Source organism: Sylvia atricapilla, chromosome 4, assembly GCF_009819655.1.
Source record: "Sylvia atricapilla isolate bSylAtr1 chromosome 4, bSylAtr1.pri, whole genome shotgun sequence".
NCBI lineage: Eukaryota > Metazoa > Chordata > Aves > Passeriformes > Sylviidae > Sylvia > Sylvia atricapilla.
This window is the reverse complement of record NC_089143.1, coordinates 58,888,658-58,907,824: the sequence shown is the minus strand read 5'-3', so window position 1 is coordinate 58,907,824 and position 19,167 is coordinate 58,888,658. Positions and strand designations below refer to the sequence as shown.

Here is a 19,167-nt window from a genome sequence, read left to right as displayed (position 1 = left end):
GAACAGTTTTGATAATTCCCTTCTCTTAATTCAAAACCTTGGCAGGAGGCTGCTGCAGGAGAGCATAAGGACATTCAATGATGTGTGTTCAGCAAGCTGAAATCTTCTGGAGAGGCAGATCCTAGGCTCAAGTAAGCGACCTCAGCTTTGTTTTATCAGTGTGTCCTATTTGGTTGGGGGAACAATTTCACAGCTATCAACACCTGTACCTCTAGATAAAACTATGGTGTCTCTCTGTGGAGCTACCCAGGCTATCAGTGTCTATGCTTAGGGAAGCTTAAGCCCTAATGTGATTACCAGCAAGAGGGCTCCTTGCAGAATCCCTTCTGACACAGCTCCACATCACTGAAGGGAACCGAGCAGCTGTCCTGGCTGCAGGTCAGCAAGCCAGTGATCCATAAGAGATAATACAATTAAATTCCCTCTTACAGCTGAGAGCACAGAATCCCAGGACAGTTTGGGTTGGAAGGGACCTTTAAAGGTCATTTGGTCTAAGCCCTCTGCTGTGGACTGGTACAGCTCTCACACTAGGTGGTTCAAAGCCCTGTCTAACTTGACCCTGAACAATTCCAGTGTTGGGGCATGCACAGCTTCTCTGGACAATCTCTTCCAGTGTCTCATCTCCTTCACTAAGGAGATAAAAAGGTAAAAAATATCTACCTCATGTCGAATTTAAATCCAGCCTCTTGCAGTTTAAAACCTGTGGCACCGGTCCTGTCACTATAGGCCCTGGTAAAAAGTCTGTCTCTGTCAAGAGAATCTATTTGATGAGAAATAAAATGGGATGTTGTTCTATCACTACCACATCAGGTCACTAAGGCTCTCTACCCCTGCCAGCCATTTACAGCGATCCAGGGACAGTGCAGGCTGCAGGGCTCAGACCAACAGAGCTATCCTGACCTCAACACCATGGGCTGCAGAGCCTGGGAAGCCAGCCTCTCAAACATTCTTTGGAGTGGTGGATGTAAGGAGTGGTCCTCATCTGCCAGAGCAGCGCTGCATCTTTGCAGAAGTCGCGCATGGAGCCCAGCTTCACACATGACTTGCTGGTTTCTCTCTGTATGCACTAGAGACTGGAGGATGTTGGCCACTGCCAGCTGGAGATCCAGTGCATGCTGAAAAAGAGAACAGCACAGGGCGTGAGAAAGTGCAAACTGCGGAGATAAATAGAAGCAAGGCTTTATACACAGTAATGGAAAAGAAACTACCATTAGCAATAAATACAGAAAATTAACTGTGCATTCATTTATATTCAGTTATATGTGCATTCACTTGTGTGGTTTGGTGGGGGGGAATGTGTCTGTGAGAAGAAACACTCTGTACAAAATGGGTAATTAGTTTGACAAAGGATTACCAGAACTATGGTCAAGAAAAATAATTCAGGTAAGAATGGTTAAACTAAGCTCTACTTTTCACCAGCAAAGAGACCCAGCTTAGAGAGAACTAGAAACTTTTGTTTTTCTGACTATTAAGCTATTCCTAGTAACTTAACATAGACACAATCCTTTGGGTTGGAAAAGACCTTTAGGATCACTGAGTTGCACTCTTATCCCAGCATGGCCTAGCCCGCCACTAAACCATGTCCCCAAGTGCCACATCTACACGCATTTTAAAGACTTCCAGGCCTGGTGACTCAAAGAGTGCACAGGACAGCCCATTCAAGTGCTTTTGGTGAAGATATTTTTCTTAATATCCAACCTAAACTTCCCCTGGCACAACTTGATGCCATTTCCTCTCACCCTATCGCTTGTTTGACTCGTTGAGACTGCTGCTCCCCTTGCTACAACCTCCTTTCAGGTAGTTTTAGACAGAAATAAGGAACCTCCATGAGCTTGCCTTTCTCCAGGCTGAACACCCCCAGTTTCCTCAGCTGCTCCTCACAGGATTTGTGCTCCAAACCCTTCCTCAGCTCCTCTGCCTTTCTCTTGCATGCAGCCCCTCAACTTCTTTCTTGTGGTGAGAAGCCTTGAACCAGACACAGGATTTGGGGTGCAGCCTCAGCAGCACCGAGTACAGGGGGACAATCCCAGCCCTGCTCCTGCTGGCCACACTATTGCTGATTCAGGCAAGGATATCACTGGCCTTCTTGGCCACCAGGCACAGCTGGCTCATCCTGCAGACCAGCACTCCCAGGTATTTTCCAGTCACTCTTTCCCCAGCCTGTAGCACTGCCTGGGGATGTTGACACCCAAGGGCTGGGCTCAGCACTTGGCTTTGGTGAACCTCACACAACTGCCCTCAGCCCGTCAATCCAGCCTGCCCACATCCCTCTGCAGAGTCTTCCTGCCTTCCAGCAGATCAACACTCTGGCTGAACTTGGTGCCATCCACAAGCTGACTGAGGGTGTACTTGATTCCCCTATCCAGATCAATACAGACACTAAAGAGAACTGGCCCAGTTCTGAGCCCTGGGGAACACCACTGGTGACCATCTGCTGGATGGGTGTAACTCCACTCACCACCACTCTGGGTCCAGCCACTCAGACAGTTTTTAAACCCAGCAATGAGTCCACCCACTCAAGCCAGGAGCAGCCAGTTTTCTCCAGAAGAACGCAGTGGGAAACTGTGTCAAAAGCTTTACTAATCCACAGCCTCATCAACCAAGAGGGTCACCCCATCACAGGAGACCAGGTTAGTTAAGTAGGACCTGCCTTCCATAAAACCATACTGGCTGAGCCTCATTTCATAACTGTTCTGTACTCCATAGAAAATTTCCCCAGCACTGGGGTCAGACTGAGAGGTCCTGTGGTTCTCCTCATCTTCCTGGCCAATCTTGTAGATGGGCATCACACTGACTAATCTCCAGCCAACTGTAATCTTCCTGACTAGCCAGGATTGCTGGTAAATAATGGAAAGTGGCTCTGTGAGCACTTCCACCAGCTCCCTCAGCACCCTTGGGCAGATCCCATCAGCCCCATAGATTTGTGAGTGTTTATGTGCTGTATCAGATTGCTAACTACTTCCTCTTGGATTATACAGGCTTCATTCTGCTCCTCACCACCACAACCTCTACAAAACTGAATACATAGGCAACATAATTGTCAAATTTATGTTGTGAGGACAGAAAACGACCACACTCATCACCAGTAGAGACCAAGAAAGAGGAATCCAGTAATTCTTGCAAGCTTTAGAAACTCTTTTGCCTTTTTTTTTTTTTATAAAGAGTATTCTTCAGGGAAGACATCTCCAACAAAAAATACATAAGCAACATCCAAAAATGTCCAACAAGTCCTTCACATACAAAGTACCAGCAGACATTTTGGGTTGGAATTGTACAAAGCAGTTACAACTTTGGAACTAGAACACATTCCAGCTACTTCAAATAGTTTGTATAGCCTGAGCTATGATGTTGTATCCTCTTCATGCTGTGCATTAATGCCTGATACATCAGGGAAAACATGTATTAATCACGGTGCTTGGAAACTTATCTGATAGCCACTTCAGACCTTTCTTTAAACTTGCATTACTACCAAGAGTTTAAAAGAGATAAACAAAAGAAAGCCTATAAAGTAAAGCAATTCCTGTCAGACCTCTATGTTACCAGTTTTTCAACTCAACCCGTGAAATATATTAGTTTTTCAGCACAAAATGAGAGGACATCATCGGCTTTTCTATTTCCCACAACCATCCTTTTCCCCAGCCACTCTCAAAGCTTCAGACCACACATTTTTTACCCTACCTCTGGGTGTGTAGCTGATCCAACAGAGGCCAGAAGATCCAGCATTGCAAGCATAGCACCAGGGTGAATAATGACTGCATCAGAGCTTTGGATGGACGTGGGTCCTGTTTGGAGTTTCACATCAGCTATGTTTTTCTGAGGGCAAACAGGAGGTGTTGAAACAGAATGATATGCGTGCCTGCAGGACAGAAAACATCCCATGGTTACAACACCCAGCTATTAGGAGTTCTGTAGTTTTCAAACAGCTGTAAGATTGTACTGGCCTACAGATGTTACTCCCCTTTCCTTTCTCTTCCCTCAGTTAGACAGAACAAGTGTTCTTCTTCTCAAACCTGTTGGGCATGTTTCCCTAAAGACAGACCGGAGAGGTTTCAGTTTCTCAACTACTTTTGAACTTGGAAGTGTCTTCCCAGTGCTACGTGGTTTGAAGAACTTGAGAGTTTGTTTTTATTGCCTCTTTCTTTTTATTCTAGTTGCAGTGGCAGCACACAACTGCAGTGAGCAACCTACCACTGCTCCTGTTCTCTGGATACATGTCTCCCCATCTACTTTTCATAAACAACTGATTATGAAATGTGCTATCACACAACTCTCAGCAATCTCTAATCAGCCCAGGGGAATGGAAGGGTGGTCTCTGTGTTTACTGGTGCCAGCAATCTGAATGTTCTTAGTCCTTCCGTGACTGCTATGGCAATTTGGTTTTACATTATGATGCTTTAGTCTGATCTAAGGAGAAGAGGATTTGACACACTGACTTAGAAGCAACACTTGCCATGAGAAATGCAGATATGTTCTTCATTGAAACTCTTGGAGATAGCAGTTTGATGCCACTCTTCTTTCAGCAAGGGTTTCAACACAAAAACAGCATGAGCAGCTTACTGAACATATGCTTTCAAGATGGTGCTTTAGAAGCAAAAGCAAGATCAAAAGACTCGTGCTCACCACAAAAGATGAAAACCACAACACACAAGAAACCCCCACAAGAAAAAAAACACCATAAACTCAGAAAAATCCGAACCCAAATCACCCACAGCCCACAGTATTTATCACGTACACTTATTTGGTAGAAGAAATAGAACAAACTCTGTGTAAGAATTGTTTTTGACCATCACATATTGCCTTTTGTTTTACAACTGAATACAGCAAAACAAAAAGGGTTTCTTCTTATCAAATCAATTGAAAGAGGTGTTTCCTCTCTTCTGTTCTCAGAGACAGAAATTTACTCAAACCCTGACCCTGACCTTAACACAAGTTCAGACTTAGAGACTCACTGTGCCTCACCCTTTAGACACTTCCAACAAGGCAATCTCTCTCTCCTGGGAAAAACAGGACACAGATGGGAGATGAGGAAAGTTGCAAACACAATTGTGCCCTAAACACAGCCATCAAACCCAATCCCCTAGCAAGAAACACATCTGTGGGAGAAGGCTAGGACGTTGGATTATTCAGCCTAAAACAAGACAACAGGAACCACAGCACAATCCTCTTGTGCTGGCTGGAAAACGGGTTCAATAAATAATGTCCCAATAAAAAGACTCCTACTGAAAAGCTTTATGGCAGATCAGCAAAAACTTGGCACCTGAACAACCCAAGAGTACTGTTCTAAAGAGAGTTTTTAAGAAAAATTAGACTACCGATGCTTTACTCAGCTAATGCTTACAGGAAACAGAAAATAATACGGCAATTCTACTGAAACCAACCGCTAAAAAAAGATGTCCCTAAATTAATTTTTCTAGTGTTTTTTACAAACCTTTTAGCCATTAATTTTCTAAACCTCTCTGTCAGCCCCACCACTTATGGAAACATCTAACAGGCAAGGAAGGCTCCAGTGTTTCTTTTAAAAATAAATGGAATTAAGAACAGTGTAACAAGTGCTATTACTATCACAGAGAGATGTTATCTCAAGCCTCTGCCCTGACTTACTGCAGAGATGGAAACACAGGCAATTGTTTCTCATACATCCTAAATGCACTGCTCTTCATCTGAAGGAGAAAACTGCAGCCTCTTTTCAATGTCACCTTGAGCATCTCAATGCAAGTTTTACAGCATGCAACTAAAAAACCTAAATATCTGTTTATATTTAAGAATTCTCTTCAGGGTAGTGAAATTCTGCTCCTGAAGACATTCTGCCCACTTTTAAGTACAAATTTTCCTTTTCACCACACTGATCTGCACTACCACGTTCACCTTGTTAGGTAAATTGTGAGGTTTTAACATGGTAGTACATGAAGAGCATAACAAAAACACTGCCCAGTGTGAGTCACAAACACAAATACGATCCTGGTCTCAAAACCACCTCAAATGCAACATTCCATACAACTGAAAAGGTAATACACTCCAGACTAGGCTTCCTGTTAGCAGTCTAAGGAAAAATTATCTTCATAAAGCAGATATTATTGAAAAATTTTCACATAATTTTAAAATACCTTCTATTTTTACATTTTTCATGTAAGGAATACTTGTGTCAATTCAACAGAGAAAAAAAATTGTAGAGATAACTTTGCACAGAAAAAAGAAAACAGATGTTAAAAAATCCTTCCAAAATATTAATTAAATGTTATAGTTCTATGGGTCCGGGTAGAACTTGCAATAAATTAATTTAGCCACACTTCTATACTCTTATATGACTCCTTTAAGGAAGAGGAAAAGAAACAGATAATTGAATAAGGCAGTGTACATAAGATGACATGCATCTGTATATCTAACCTGCCCAATTTAATAAAAAATATAATTGAAGGAAAAATGATTAATTAATATAACTTTAGTTATATTAATTAATATAACTACAAATATAGCTACAAATCTTGATAAAAATTACAACAGCATTTTGATCTGGAAAGAAGTAAGTTAGATTTACAGTAGATTAACCTTCTGCATATCGTTCCCCAAATGTGATCACCATCCAAACTTTTTAAAAACAATAGCTAAAAATACTGCAAAGTCAAAGCTACATTCTATTCTCTAGTTTATCCTGTCAGAACCAAAATATCCTTAAAAAAAAAAAAAAAAAAAAAAAAAAAAAGAAAAAAGAAAAAAAGAAATGCTGATTTCTGCCAAAATTTACAACAATCAAAGAGCTGAAAAAGCTGGAGTTCTTGATTCTAATCACACAGGTGTGGAAGAACAATGTATCCCAGGTAACAGGGAGGACAGCCATGTGCTGCCATCCCAACACGTGCTGCAGGAGTCCCACCTACTCTGCTTCCATAAAGAAGGCTTGGAGGGCAGCTCTCCACACGGAAACACAGCTTCGACAAGTGACAGACATGTCTGAGAGAGAATATTCGCATATCAGTGCACCCAAAACTGTTCTAGACTGTGTGAGAAATCAGAACTGCGCTATTTTTGTTTATAAGAATTATTTGTGTGCACAGTGTCTGCTTGCTCTTTTAGCCAAACAACAGAGAGCTCTTTCTCAGGCATCTGTCTTACAAGTCAAAAGGCAGAAAACCAGGCCACAACAACAAGGGAGATCCCAGGGATGGGCAAGCAAAGGAGACAGAAAACAATAAGAGATGAGCAAACACTTCTCTGGGAAGAGTCAACTTTGACAGAATCTGATGTATCTGACATTTAGGAGGAGAAAAAAATACTATTGGACTACAAACCCCAAGCTGCTTATTTTTAAAAGCAGAAAGATCACAGCTATTGGCACTGAATTCACGAGGAATGACAAACACGATGCTGTGAGAAAGCAGACAGCTGTTCAAACAGACTTTTTGGAAAGCCTAGTTCTATTTTTTTACTTAAAACTTGCTTTTCAGAAAGGATCTGAGAGTCACCCAGGCAAGCATGATCATTCTTTCTGTCCACTTTTACTTTGAGTCTTACACAACTGTTACAATCCAAAGGCCATTTTTGTTTGTGAAAATCCATTTCAAAGGCACTTAACCCCACCGAGTACCTACATTACTGCACTGGAGCTTACCTGAATTGCTGAAAGCAACCCACAGGGATAATGACTTTTTAAACAACCCAATCTTTACCTCGGGTTTTCAAGCACAATGCTTGCACTTTCAGTAGTACAAAAAAAACACCCGAGGGAAGCCTAACATATCTATTCATACTTAGCTATATTTATATTTTAATTTCCAGTCTGTGTCAGCCACCCATCTGGTACTCTTGTTCATCACACACTGGAATCAGCTTCTGTTTGACAGGCCCTGCTTGTGCTCTGCTGCAAGCCTTTGCATATCTGTGTGTTTGAGTAATTCAGGAAACCTGAGCAGCCCTGCCAGCTACACCTGTGAGTACAGCAAAATGTAGCAAAAGGATGCAGGGCTGAAGCTATAAAGTGCCTCCACGGGAAACAGTCTTTTCTTACATGTTTCTTCAGAGTAAATGACTGGGAAAAGACTTTGGCAGCAAAGGTTTTACTCTCTAAACGATAACATTTGTTCTTAAATGCCTCAGTGTTAAAAAAGGAAGGTAATGACAATCCAGGAGGTTCTGGTTACTGGGGAGGTGCCTTTGTCCAAGCCACTCCCTGTAGAATACCCAGGTATGACTTGGGTAACATCATTCAGTAAAGAATAAAGGTTCTCTTTACTAACCTGCTCCAGTATAAACATTCCTTTCAAATCAGTTTCCAAAAGCATCTTTGGTTGTTTTCTTTTGCAAAATATTTACATTCCAATCATGAAGCTTGATGGCATATCTTAAGCAGCATACCACTCAAGAATGATTGTATTTTCTACACGTGGCACCTGCATCTCGGATAACCCCGTGTCTTTCCAATGCCTTTTTAGCTTTCAAAGGCAAATCTCTATCTAACCTGCATCTGTAGATAGTGAAGCGCTGCTCCTTCCTCTGGGGAATCTATGAAAAAAATCTTTTGGCATTCACACAAGCCTGTAAGTAACACTGTTCAGACAGTAACCTTTATTTAAAAAAAAAAATTAACACCTATCAGACACATTAAGATGCATAAGAAAAGAATGTAACTTGGGATTGAAAGTGAGTGCTTGGATTTCTGAATTGAGCCATTTGTGCTTGCTTTTCAAACCTTTTAATTCAGGGTGTCTCTACATCATTTGGTAGTCAAGTACTGACAGGCTCATTCTTTATGTTTTATTCTCTGCAATTACTAACAAATGAGCACCTTTACAAGCCATTCACCTTCCACCAAAAGTAAGCTTCCTTGAAAAATTAGTGAGGAAAAAAGAAATCCTGCTGTATTCATTGATCTACTAGCATAGTTTGAATGTCTTTGAACTGCTCCTGAGAGTGTCATATATATCTCCCTTAGATCATTGCTCATACTAGGCTTTATTTGGTTTTTAAACACAAGTCTAATTTTAAGCGCTATGGGAATCTGGAGATGTCTCTAATCTCATCACTGCCTAGGATTCACTGTGAAACATGCCTTTACATTTTTTCATCCAGTAAATACACAAGTGAAAATGCACTTCTCAGAATAGCAACTTAACAGAAACACCCCTCCCCCCAAAACTAAGACACACAACAGCGAGAGAGAAAAAATCGGAAACAAGATCAGCTTCTCTTGGAAGGGTCGGTACCTTTTCCTGGACAAAGCTGGCGTACCCCAAGGAGAGGGGAGAGAAGTCTCATTTGTCAGGCAAGGAGGGATCTGTTCTGCACGACTACAGACAAAACAGACAGGGGTAGGACAGAGAGGTTAGAGAAGAAACCAGAGGCCATAAGCTTGTTAGTTTTACAAAAGCACCAATAAAACCGTTACTCGGATCCATCCTTCCGAAACAACACGGATGACAAAGGACAAACTGAACGACAGCCTCAGGTGAACACACAGACATGCAAAGTGTGCACAGGTCTTCTGGTGTGACTCTGCACTGCTTGTTCATTGCTCTGCTGAGATTTACTGATACCAGCAAAGCAGAGCATCTTTCAATGTTCGACAGCAGAAATTCAGAGGAGAAAGTAAAGCTTCAGTAAATTAGGTACAACCAACAGGGGGAAGAAATAAAGTCAATGGAAATTCAATAATGAATGATGAACAGAAAATTTAAAGAAGGAAAAAACACTGAAAATAACAGCCAAAAAAAAAAAAAAAAGAAGAACTCAGTGTGGTATCTTATACAACATCACTGTGGGATTTACTTACCCCATTGTTTCCTCATTCTCTACTGTTAGCCAGTGTCAACTTCTACAGTACAAGTAACACATTCTTAATACAAATTGTCCTCCTGCTACCTGAATGCTTTAAAATGAGATCAAATAAACCGATCTCTGAAGTTGGCTTTTTGGTGAGTGTGTGAGAGGTGAGTGAGTGTGTTAGGGTCTTTTTTTTTGTTAGTTAGTTTTTTAAGTTTTCTTTGAAGAAGAGAAAAGCATTGAGATATGCTGCTTTGGGGAGAAGATAGCGCACCTTATTAGAACAGGGTCATATGCATTCAAAGGCAGGGGTATAAATAGCTTCAAGGTCTCAGATTTGAAGCTTAGGTCTGTGTTTCATGTTTTGTACCTTAAATTGTGGGCAAAAAACTACTTTAAGAAAAGGCAACCTTCAATACATACTTCACAAAGTTTTGTTGTCATTTTGAACCAACTTTAAGACCCATTTCTGTTCGTTTTCAGTCTCATTATAATTTAAATTCTAGTTGTTTAACTCTGGGAGTGTCTTCCAGTTAAATTTAAAAAAAACCCAATAATTTACAGACTAACTAGTACTTTAAAGAACAAACAAATCCATATAAAACAAGAAGTCAGTCTTATGTGCTAGCAAGGAGAAAAGGGGGCACAGGGAAAGCCTTATCAGTCTCTAAAACTACTTGAGAGATGGTCATAGCAGTAGAGTGTCTACCTTTTCTCCCAAATAACTAGCCAAAAGGCAAGAGGAAATAGCCTCAAGTTGAACCAGGGGAAGTTTAGATTTGATATTTGGAAGAAAAAAATTCACCAAAAGGGTTATCAAGCATTGGAACAGGCTGCCCTTGGATGTAGCTGAGTCATCATCCCTGGGGGTCTTTAAAAGATGTGTAATTGTGGCACTCAAGGACATGTTTAATGGTTGACTTGGTAGTGCCAAATTTATGGTTAGATCTGATCTTAAGAATATTTTCCAACCTAAATGATCCTATGTTTCTAAATTAATCATGGTATTACACTTCAAAGCTCCATATCAAATGAAACATGAAGTTAAGACATGACATTCAACAATCAAATTTTCATTTCACTTAATAAGAGCATAAAAATCTAGTAGTTCAAATGATGATAAAGCAACCTGTCAGCAGATGCACCAACAGGTTGCTTCAAAACATCAAATATAACCATAAACTGATATCTCTCAAATCTTAACTGCTGCCACAACAAAAATATACAACTTCAGAGAGAAAGCTGAACCCCATGGAGAACACCAGCAAGCTAAGTCATTATCTGGTCACATGTTGACATCTTATCCTCCTCTCAGTGGAGTAAAGACAGAAAGAAGTAGATTAATATGGAAATACAAAAGCTTGCAATGAAGGTATCTGAAGAGAACTATCTTGAGGCATTGGCGTGGGGCAGGCAGAGAAGATGAAAGAAAAGGCAAAAAAAAAAGAGCAAAGTTCATACCTGTCAAAAGAATCTGTTGCTACCTTGTAGAGGTAAATAAAAAGTTTGCTGCAGTGTCTTAGAGTAGGTGACACAGAATCCAAGGATATTAGGTCATCATCCAAAAGTCTTTGAAACAGTTGTGTATTTGAAGGGAAGACATTCAAGGGACTTATTTTCCTCAAATCTGAGAAGCAGCCAAGCAGTCGAACAGCATCTGCCAGTTTTTCATACTGGATCTCTGTCTTGAAGAAGTGAGAGTTGGCTGGCTCGTAGCGCATTGCTGCAGTCAATGTGCAGAACACAGTGTGAAGCAGTTCAAACACTTGGTTCTGGTTTACTTTTTCCCAGCCATTCTTAGGTGGTGAGCACAAAGACCTTTCCATGGCAACCAGTAAAGATGTTACGTACACAAATCCGCCGACTTTCCTAAAAACAGTTCTTGTGCGGTGACTCTCTCTCAGCACCAAGAGCAGGGCCTGTGGACAAAACAAACAATCAAAACAACAGCAACAACAAACAGCTTGGAAAAAGGCAGGAACATTTTTCTTTGCAAGACACTGTTGTGCTAGCAAAATCCTCGTGTCATGTGTCAGATTTTGGTAATGCCTGAAGTTTCTGAAGATCAACTTCGTACTATCAAGATTTGCATAGACTCAAAAGTTTACCAAAGAAAGAAAAAGAGTAGGGGGGAAAAGTAGAACATTGCCCCTTATTTAGAAATAAGAAATTACTTTCCAAAAGAAATGACCTGACCAAGCCCAGAACAAAACCCAAAACTGCCATGTAATTCTTTTAGTGACAAGGTGGAGAATATCTCTGTTAGAAAGAAATCTTCTCTGCCATCACACTTCACAAACAATCTCAAACAAGAGCAGGCAAATGACTTCTTGCAGCAATGAGAAATCTAAACCTTGGGGCATCCAAACAGTCTCCTAGAAATCAACAACACAGAAGTACCTGGCAGCTATGAAGCCACAACACCAGTCAAATGTAACAACTCAGTTAGCAAAAGCAGGCAGTAAAAATTAGCCAAATAAGCCTACTTATTTTTAGCTTTCCTCTATAAATCTCTGAATTGAGACTATGACTATATTTTAAAAGTTTTTATTCAAAAATAAGCTGTAGAGAGGAACATAAGTGGATAAAACCTTACTTGCTGAACAAATAAATGCAAAGCCATGGTATAAACAGCAGAAAATACATCAACTTAAGTACTAGAAAATAATACTCATCTGTGAAACCAGGGGGTGGAGAAGCCCCTCCACACAGCCAAAAAAAAAACCCCAAAAAGAACACTTGTCATGGGAAGTTTGACCCACATGTGAACATAGAAGAAAAAGTCTCCCTACAGAAAGCATCATAAACAATAGAAAAACGTTACTGATACAGAAAAATAGGCCAGGGAGAATTTTCCATGACCAAAAGTTTGCTTCTTCAGAATCAGGCTGCCTTTTTAAGCACTCAGAAGATGAGTGGTGAAATAGCAAGACTGTCATTCCTCTGAAGGCAGTATCTCCTTTCCTGACAAACTTGAACAAACAGAAAGAGACACATCACCACGCTGTTCTGGGCTGTCAGTTCCATAACCAAAACTTCTGAGAACAGCACCAATGGAGACAAGTACAACAGGTCAAGGGAAAGACAGAAATCCTGATTTTCTGTTAAATCCTCTGGGGTGCTGCAATATCTTTTCTCTCCCCTTAAGTATGGTGAATAAGACATGCTCAAAAATTACTGAAGACCTTCTCAGACATTATACAGAAAATGAGTAATTTTACTACTAGCTTTCCTGTCTTTTGGACTAATATAAAGCTGCTCATCTGCCAGAGAAATACTACAGCTCCTTTGAACAGAGATGAACCTAGATCTGAGTTCTCTCCATTAAGAGTCATTTGCTTTCTACTCTTTGCTTCAGCTTTTTTACCCTAAAATAAATAAGTGTTCTATCAATTAAAAAAAAATTAGCTACTCTGAGAAGAAATTATGGGTATAGATCAGCAAAGAGAACATCTAATACAACAGGAAACAGACAAGAGGTATTTTGCTTCTTCCTCCACTCCCAGACTTACTTTCTTACTATTCCACTATCTTGCTTAAGCAAGCAAATTCTTCGGCTTTATCTTCTGTGATCATTACAACTTGCAATTATAATAATTATTTCAGCATTCATAGATACAAATTGCTAAAATAAGATGCCACAGAAAATGCAAGCCAGCACTGGAAATAAATACATGTTACTTGCTTGCTGGTTTTTTTTAATACATATTCCCATTCTTTTAAACTGAGTAAGACCCCACCAGGAAAAATTATCGTAACTGTAGAACCTCATTTTCAATCCACAAAAGTGATGATGCTAAAAACATATTCACTGGCCTACATCTCCAGTTGTGAAGCCTACCACGGAAAGATGGTAGAAAATAAAAAAACATGGATCAAAAAAAAAATATGACTGGATCAAATATAAAAATATATAACTGGATCAAATATAAAAATATATAACTGGATCAAATATAAAAATATATAACTGGATCAAATATAAAAATATATAACTGGATCAAATATAAAAATATATAACTGGATCAAATATAAAAATATATAACTGGATCAAATATACATGCATACATATATACATCTCAAATATACATATTTCAATTCCAGAGATACATACAGATCTACACACAACAGCTAAACACCACCCATCCAATCCAGTTCAATCCAATGCCCGGTGTTTTTTCTCTTGGAATCACACCTTCAGAGCACGAGTGCTGAGGACCCACCCTTCACCTACCCTTAGGATGTCGGTTTTGAGCTGCAGCTCCGTGGGTGGGGCCGAGTGCATCAGCCCCAGCAGAGTGCCCATGTCGTCCTCCCCACTGGGTGACAACACCAGCTGCTGGATGATCATCAGGGCGTGCTGCCGGCACTGCGGGTACTTCACGATGTTGTGCACACACCTGGCACCACCAAACTCCCTGAAAATGCCTGCTCGGAAAGAGGGTGCCAGGGTTAAGTGCTTTTAGAGTGAGCAAAATGTAACCAGTGGCAAATGACGACAACAGAACAACGGCAAAGGTGTTTCTTTTCATTGCTACAGAATGAAGGGCAGAGTTCTAGCTCCATAGATGTGCGTGGGAAATGGATTTGGAGAGAATTCTCAAAGCCTGATAGAAGGCTCACATAATGTGCATCTGTATGCAAGCTTTGAGATAAAAAATGCTGACTTAGAAATGTCATGGACAATAGGACAGACATTGTTGAGAGAGAAATGGAATTAGAAACAAGTTTCAAATGATGGCCTTGCAAATAAGACTACATACTTTGGAGAAACAGAACTATGAAAGATGCATTGTAGTAGGACCCATGAGGGGTAATATTAAATGGTTGGCTTCAAGGCATTAACAGCATTGTGTGGCAAAAGCTGATAGGCCAACAAACACTTATAATGCACTGTAATTAGGAAATACTTTGACTTCTGATTTTGATGGTGTGAATGGTAACATCTGTACCATCTCACCATTCACATGAGACTGAAAATGGAATAAAAGTCTTTAAGACTCCTCTCAGTTGCCCCATCTCCGGGTCAGAAAAAGGAATACTCTGACAAATTGGTGCCCCAGATGTGAGGCAGGTAACTCAGCTAATTTGAGTTACCTGTCGGAATGCCTCAAGGTAATTTTTGTCAAGTGCTGCTGAAAAAAGTCTTATGCTGGGATTATAACTGCAAGAATAGAGAAGTTGAGTTTCTACCCTTGTTACTGGCTTGATCAGGACTAAGATCTGACAAATGTGTAATGATTTACCACTATTTTTCCTTCCCAAACACAAATAAAAATAGAACTTCAATGTTTTCTGACAAATTTTTCAGTAAAGGCATTGTGTACAAGGATGGATGTCAGCTCTAGGAATTTCCTCAATAATTCTGTTACTCCAACAGCAGTCACTCTTTTCAAGCTAGAGGCCACATGGTCTCAGGAAGAAACAAAAAATGTACCAAATGTACCTCCATGTTTTGTGAAGATCATATAATGTTCTGGTTTAAGGTAGTGTTTATCTTACATTTAGCAGTGACCTAAATGCAATATGAACTAAAAATATAATTGGGATTTTTCACGACAGGACCACTGGTCAAGAAGTGGTTCAGTCCATCCACATCATTTGTAAGATTCTGCAGAAGATTTTTTTGTGGCAAGACCTATCTCTGCAGAGATTAAGCTTAAGCTTAAGTAAGGTTTTCAAGCTTACTGGCAAATGCAATAACTGAAAATTATATGAAAATCGATTCTGAAAACACTATAAACCCCAAAATAGAATATATATGGCATATCTAATGCCTGTTTAGTACAGTGTCAGCACCTAGAGCATTGCCCTAGGTTAATTACTGAAGATGAAAACTGACTGGGGAAATGGATCAATGCTGCATTACTACATCAAAAGGGATCAGTTTCCATGTGACTATAAACTCAAAGAGAAGTTTAAACCACCAAGTTCAGGATTAACAAGTTGATTCCCTCTAACATTTATATACAAACATTATTCCCATTATCCATTTCCTGCCTCCTGCTTTCTCTGATGTCCTTGGGATCAGAGATGGATTCAGTGCAAAAGGAGAGGCCCCAGACCTCGAGACAGGTGAATTTGTTGCACCCCTTCACAGGTAAAGCCCATCTCCTTCGTGGTCAGGTTTTCATAGAGACTGGGGTAACATTTTATATTTCTCCCACTCTTGGTGTAGATTCTCAACTATCTGATGAACCTTTGTGGGTCTGGACACCCAAATTTCCTGTTGAAATGTAGACAGCAGTTATGCAGTACACTGGAAAGCTTATCAAAGACACTGGTTTAGGATCAGAAACCAAGCACTGAGTGTGGTAAGAATCACTGCAAGGCTGTGCCTACTTATGCTTCTGTGATGACCTATAACCTCTGCCAGCTTTTGGACACGGTGCCACTGCACTCACATCCCAGCACTGACAGCAGCCAAACTTTTTGAGAAAGTGTTTCTCAGGTCCTCCTTTACGCTCTGTCCCACTCCTGAACCGGGAGAGCTACTGGTAAAATGGAGCCCCTGAACTCCCCAAGATTCCTCAGAAACAACATCTGTGGCATCATCCCAAAGTGCTGATGTCTTTTACACTCCCGCTGCTGTTTCTCCAGTGTGTATTCAGAGATTAAATCATCCCTGAGAAACAGCCAGGAGGTCCTGATGGCTGATTGATGCTTCCTAGGTGAGGTAAGGAACGCCATCTAATAGCAGCCACGGATTTGTCACAAGGCAGGTGGATACTACCATGGTTCCAAAACCGCTAAGGCTTGGTTAATGAAGCATACATAATACAAAACTGCCTGATCTAGAAAAGGACAATTGTAACAGAGCCCTGTTTGTACATACTGACTGGGAATACCTCTCTAAAAATGAAAAGACATCTTTAACTAAAGATACAGGCATTACATTAAGTAGACATGATACCTGTTAACTACACTGAACTACATTTCTAATTATGTGCTTTAATTTTTAAATATCTAAACAGTGGTACAAGCACTACTATGAATTATTGTAGAACTGTTGAAGAGTGAGTGATGGGGTCTGATGTTTGTCTTCAAGTAAACAATACCAAATAAATTCAAGTAAAACACTACCTTGTTCTTCCCTTATTTTATGCACTCGAGGTTATGCTGTCTATTATCTTTGCTGGGAAAACTCAAGCAGAGAGAAAGTGTATTTCAGTGTATTTGAATACTAGCCTGAAGACAGAAAGTCAAGACATGATTTTCTGCGTTACTTTTTTATTTGTATCTTGACAACAATCTCTTTACTCACCTGCATTTGTGTTTGATCCTTGTAGTAGTACTGTCAGGGTCTCCATAACCAATAAAGCCAGCTGCTTTTGGTCCTCAAATGAACTGTTTCTTGAATCCACTACAAAAAAATTTCAGAAGCTAAAGTCATAGAAAACATCACTCTTTTCAAATATGCTTCTTGATACTTTCCACCAACAACAACTTTTATTTTCTTTGCTTCCCCAGAGAGAATGCAGCCCCACCATTTTCCAAAGCAAGTTGAGATTTAGTCCACACATGCATTCCTGGGAAAGCTTAACTATGAATGATATGAGAAGTTAATTTTATAAAGACAAGAATTTAAACAGAAGTTTTAGAGCAATGTGAGCTCCACTGTGAGTGCCTGACATTGCAGCCATTGCTTCTTCAAGCCACAAAACTACACCAGCTGAAGATGAACTGCATGTGTTCTCATTCAGTTTTCAGTATGTGAAGATAGAAATTGCACACAAAATGCACAAAACTACACTCATGAAATTACAGCAAACGTGCTGATTGCTCAACAGGTGTAACAGACCAACACTGCAAGTGGCACAGTACACTCCAGGAGAGTAAAACTCCAGGAACAACAGTGGGGTTTTGTTATTTTAAATTACTCCAATAAAAAGTAAACCCCAACACAAGGCCAGGTGCACCCACACAGCACCCAAATTAGATGACAACTTCATATGTCTATTAACAGGAACATGAGAACTGACTGTTTTTCAATGGAGTAACTGGCAACAAAGTTTTCTAACTGACCTACAGCTACCACTCACTGATGAAGCTTCATACAATTAAATCCAGGTTTCACCCAGCAGTTACGGTTAAAAATGAAGTGTCCCTGATGCACAGAAGCTCAACTGCAGTTTGAATGAAGAATGTAAAAAAAATTGTCTGTGTGTGCATGTATGCTCCTAGAGCACATGGCAGAGCCTGCTCTGCAGGCCTAGCAGCTGTGCAGCTTATCTGGGATGCTCCAGCCTGGAGATAATTGATCAGAAATAATTTTTTTTAATGCTTAGGAAAATGTACACCCAGCTTATAAAAAAGCCTCCTATTAAGATATGCGCTCTATAGTATTTTTTCAAAGCTGGGGCTATACACGAAGGTACAAAGTACCTTTTGTTAGGAAGAACATTGATGCTATGTATTGCTTCTTTACTTTTTTCATGTTAAGCAACAAATATTGAACCAGTACATCAAAAAAACATTTAAAAAGGAAAATATGAGCTCCTACTACTTTGCATTCATACAGCATCATTCATTAAAGTTAGCCTTAAGCTACTCTCAAGAAACTGAGAGAAGCAATTCCAATGAGCTTTTAAGATGGCTCAACAGTCTTCAGCAGAATTCAGCCCTTGAGATGCATGTTCAGACTCTCTTGTTTCTCCTAAATGTTAGACTCCACTATTTACAGCCAAAAAAAGACAAGTACTAGCAAAACGGAAAAGGACACACTACCTTGATCATTCAGTGCCTGAGTGGGATCTTTCAAAAGGGCTGCATATTTATGAAGAAGATTTACCATCACCTCCAGAAGCCCCACTTCCCTGAAGACATCCTTAAAGATGTAGTCATGACGGGTGAACTTGAGGAGTGTCTTCATGGCAATGATGCTACACTGAAAAGAAGTGCTGGATTTTAAAAGGATGCTCACACTGATCAGTTCTTTACAGGGTATGTAATTCAAGCTGAAGACAACCAATTCCAGCATCTCAAAGTATTTGGTCTGCACTTCTGGAAGTTTAGGAATTTTCTCTGCAAACTGAGACAATGTGTGCTGCGATTCCAAAATGAAGTAGTTGGCATTGTCCGCCATATAAATATTCGTGATGGCATCAAGGATGATTTGTGCTAGATAGTTGGTTTTTGCTCTCAAAAATGCATTCTGGAGGACAGAAAATGCTTGAATATTCCTCACACTATGACCTAAATCAGGAAACAAAGTGGGATGGGAGGAAAAAGGAAAGAGAAAGTTCTTAATCATCATAAACAATGAATATGCTTCTTAATAATGAACCATGCATTTTAATACGTGGGAATAAAATACGTGTATGAGGTCACTTTTAACAAAAAAAAATTCATTAAAACCAACTTCAAAAAAGCCTCTGCACAACCACTTACACTGCAAACTCCACACCTACTATTCCT

General features: G+C 40.1%; 1 protein-coding gene across 8 annotated transcripts in view; it reads right to left on the bottom strand.

Annotated features, from left to right (window-relative positions):
• Positions 1-19,167, bottom strand: part of WDFY3 (WD repeat and FYVE domain containing 3) — a 153,114-nt gene that overhangs the window by 59,720 nt on the left and 74,227 nt on the right. For 6 of the 8 annotated variants that reach the window (XM_066318052.1, XM_066318045.1, XM_066318048.1 and 3 more), the window contains 7 exons: positions 18,478-18,945; positions 17,015-17,113; positions 13,985-14,178; positions 11,215-11,672; positions 9,198-9,281; positions 3,679-3,856; positions 901-1,115 (listed from right to left, as the gene is read on the bottom strand). In XM_066318052.1, the coding sequence (XP_066174149.1) occupies positions 901-1,115; positions 3,679-3,856; positions 9,198-9,281; positions 11,215-11,672; positions 13,985-14,178; positions 17,015-17,113; positions 18,478-18,945 (1,696 nt within the window). The remainder of the gene's footprint in view (positions 1-900; positions 1,116-3,678; positions 3,857-9,197; positions 9,282-11,214; positions 11,673-13,984; positions 14,179-17,014; positions 17,114-18,477; positions 18,946-19,167) is intronic. The other 2 variants (XM_066318049.1, XM_066318051.1) reach the window with 1 other exon arrangement.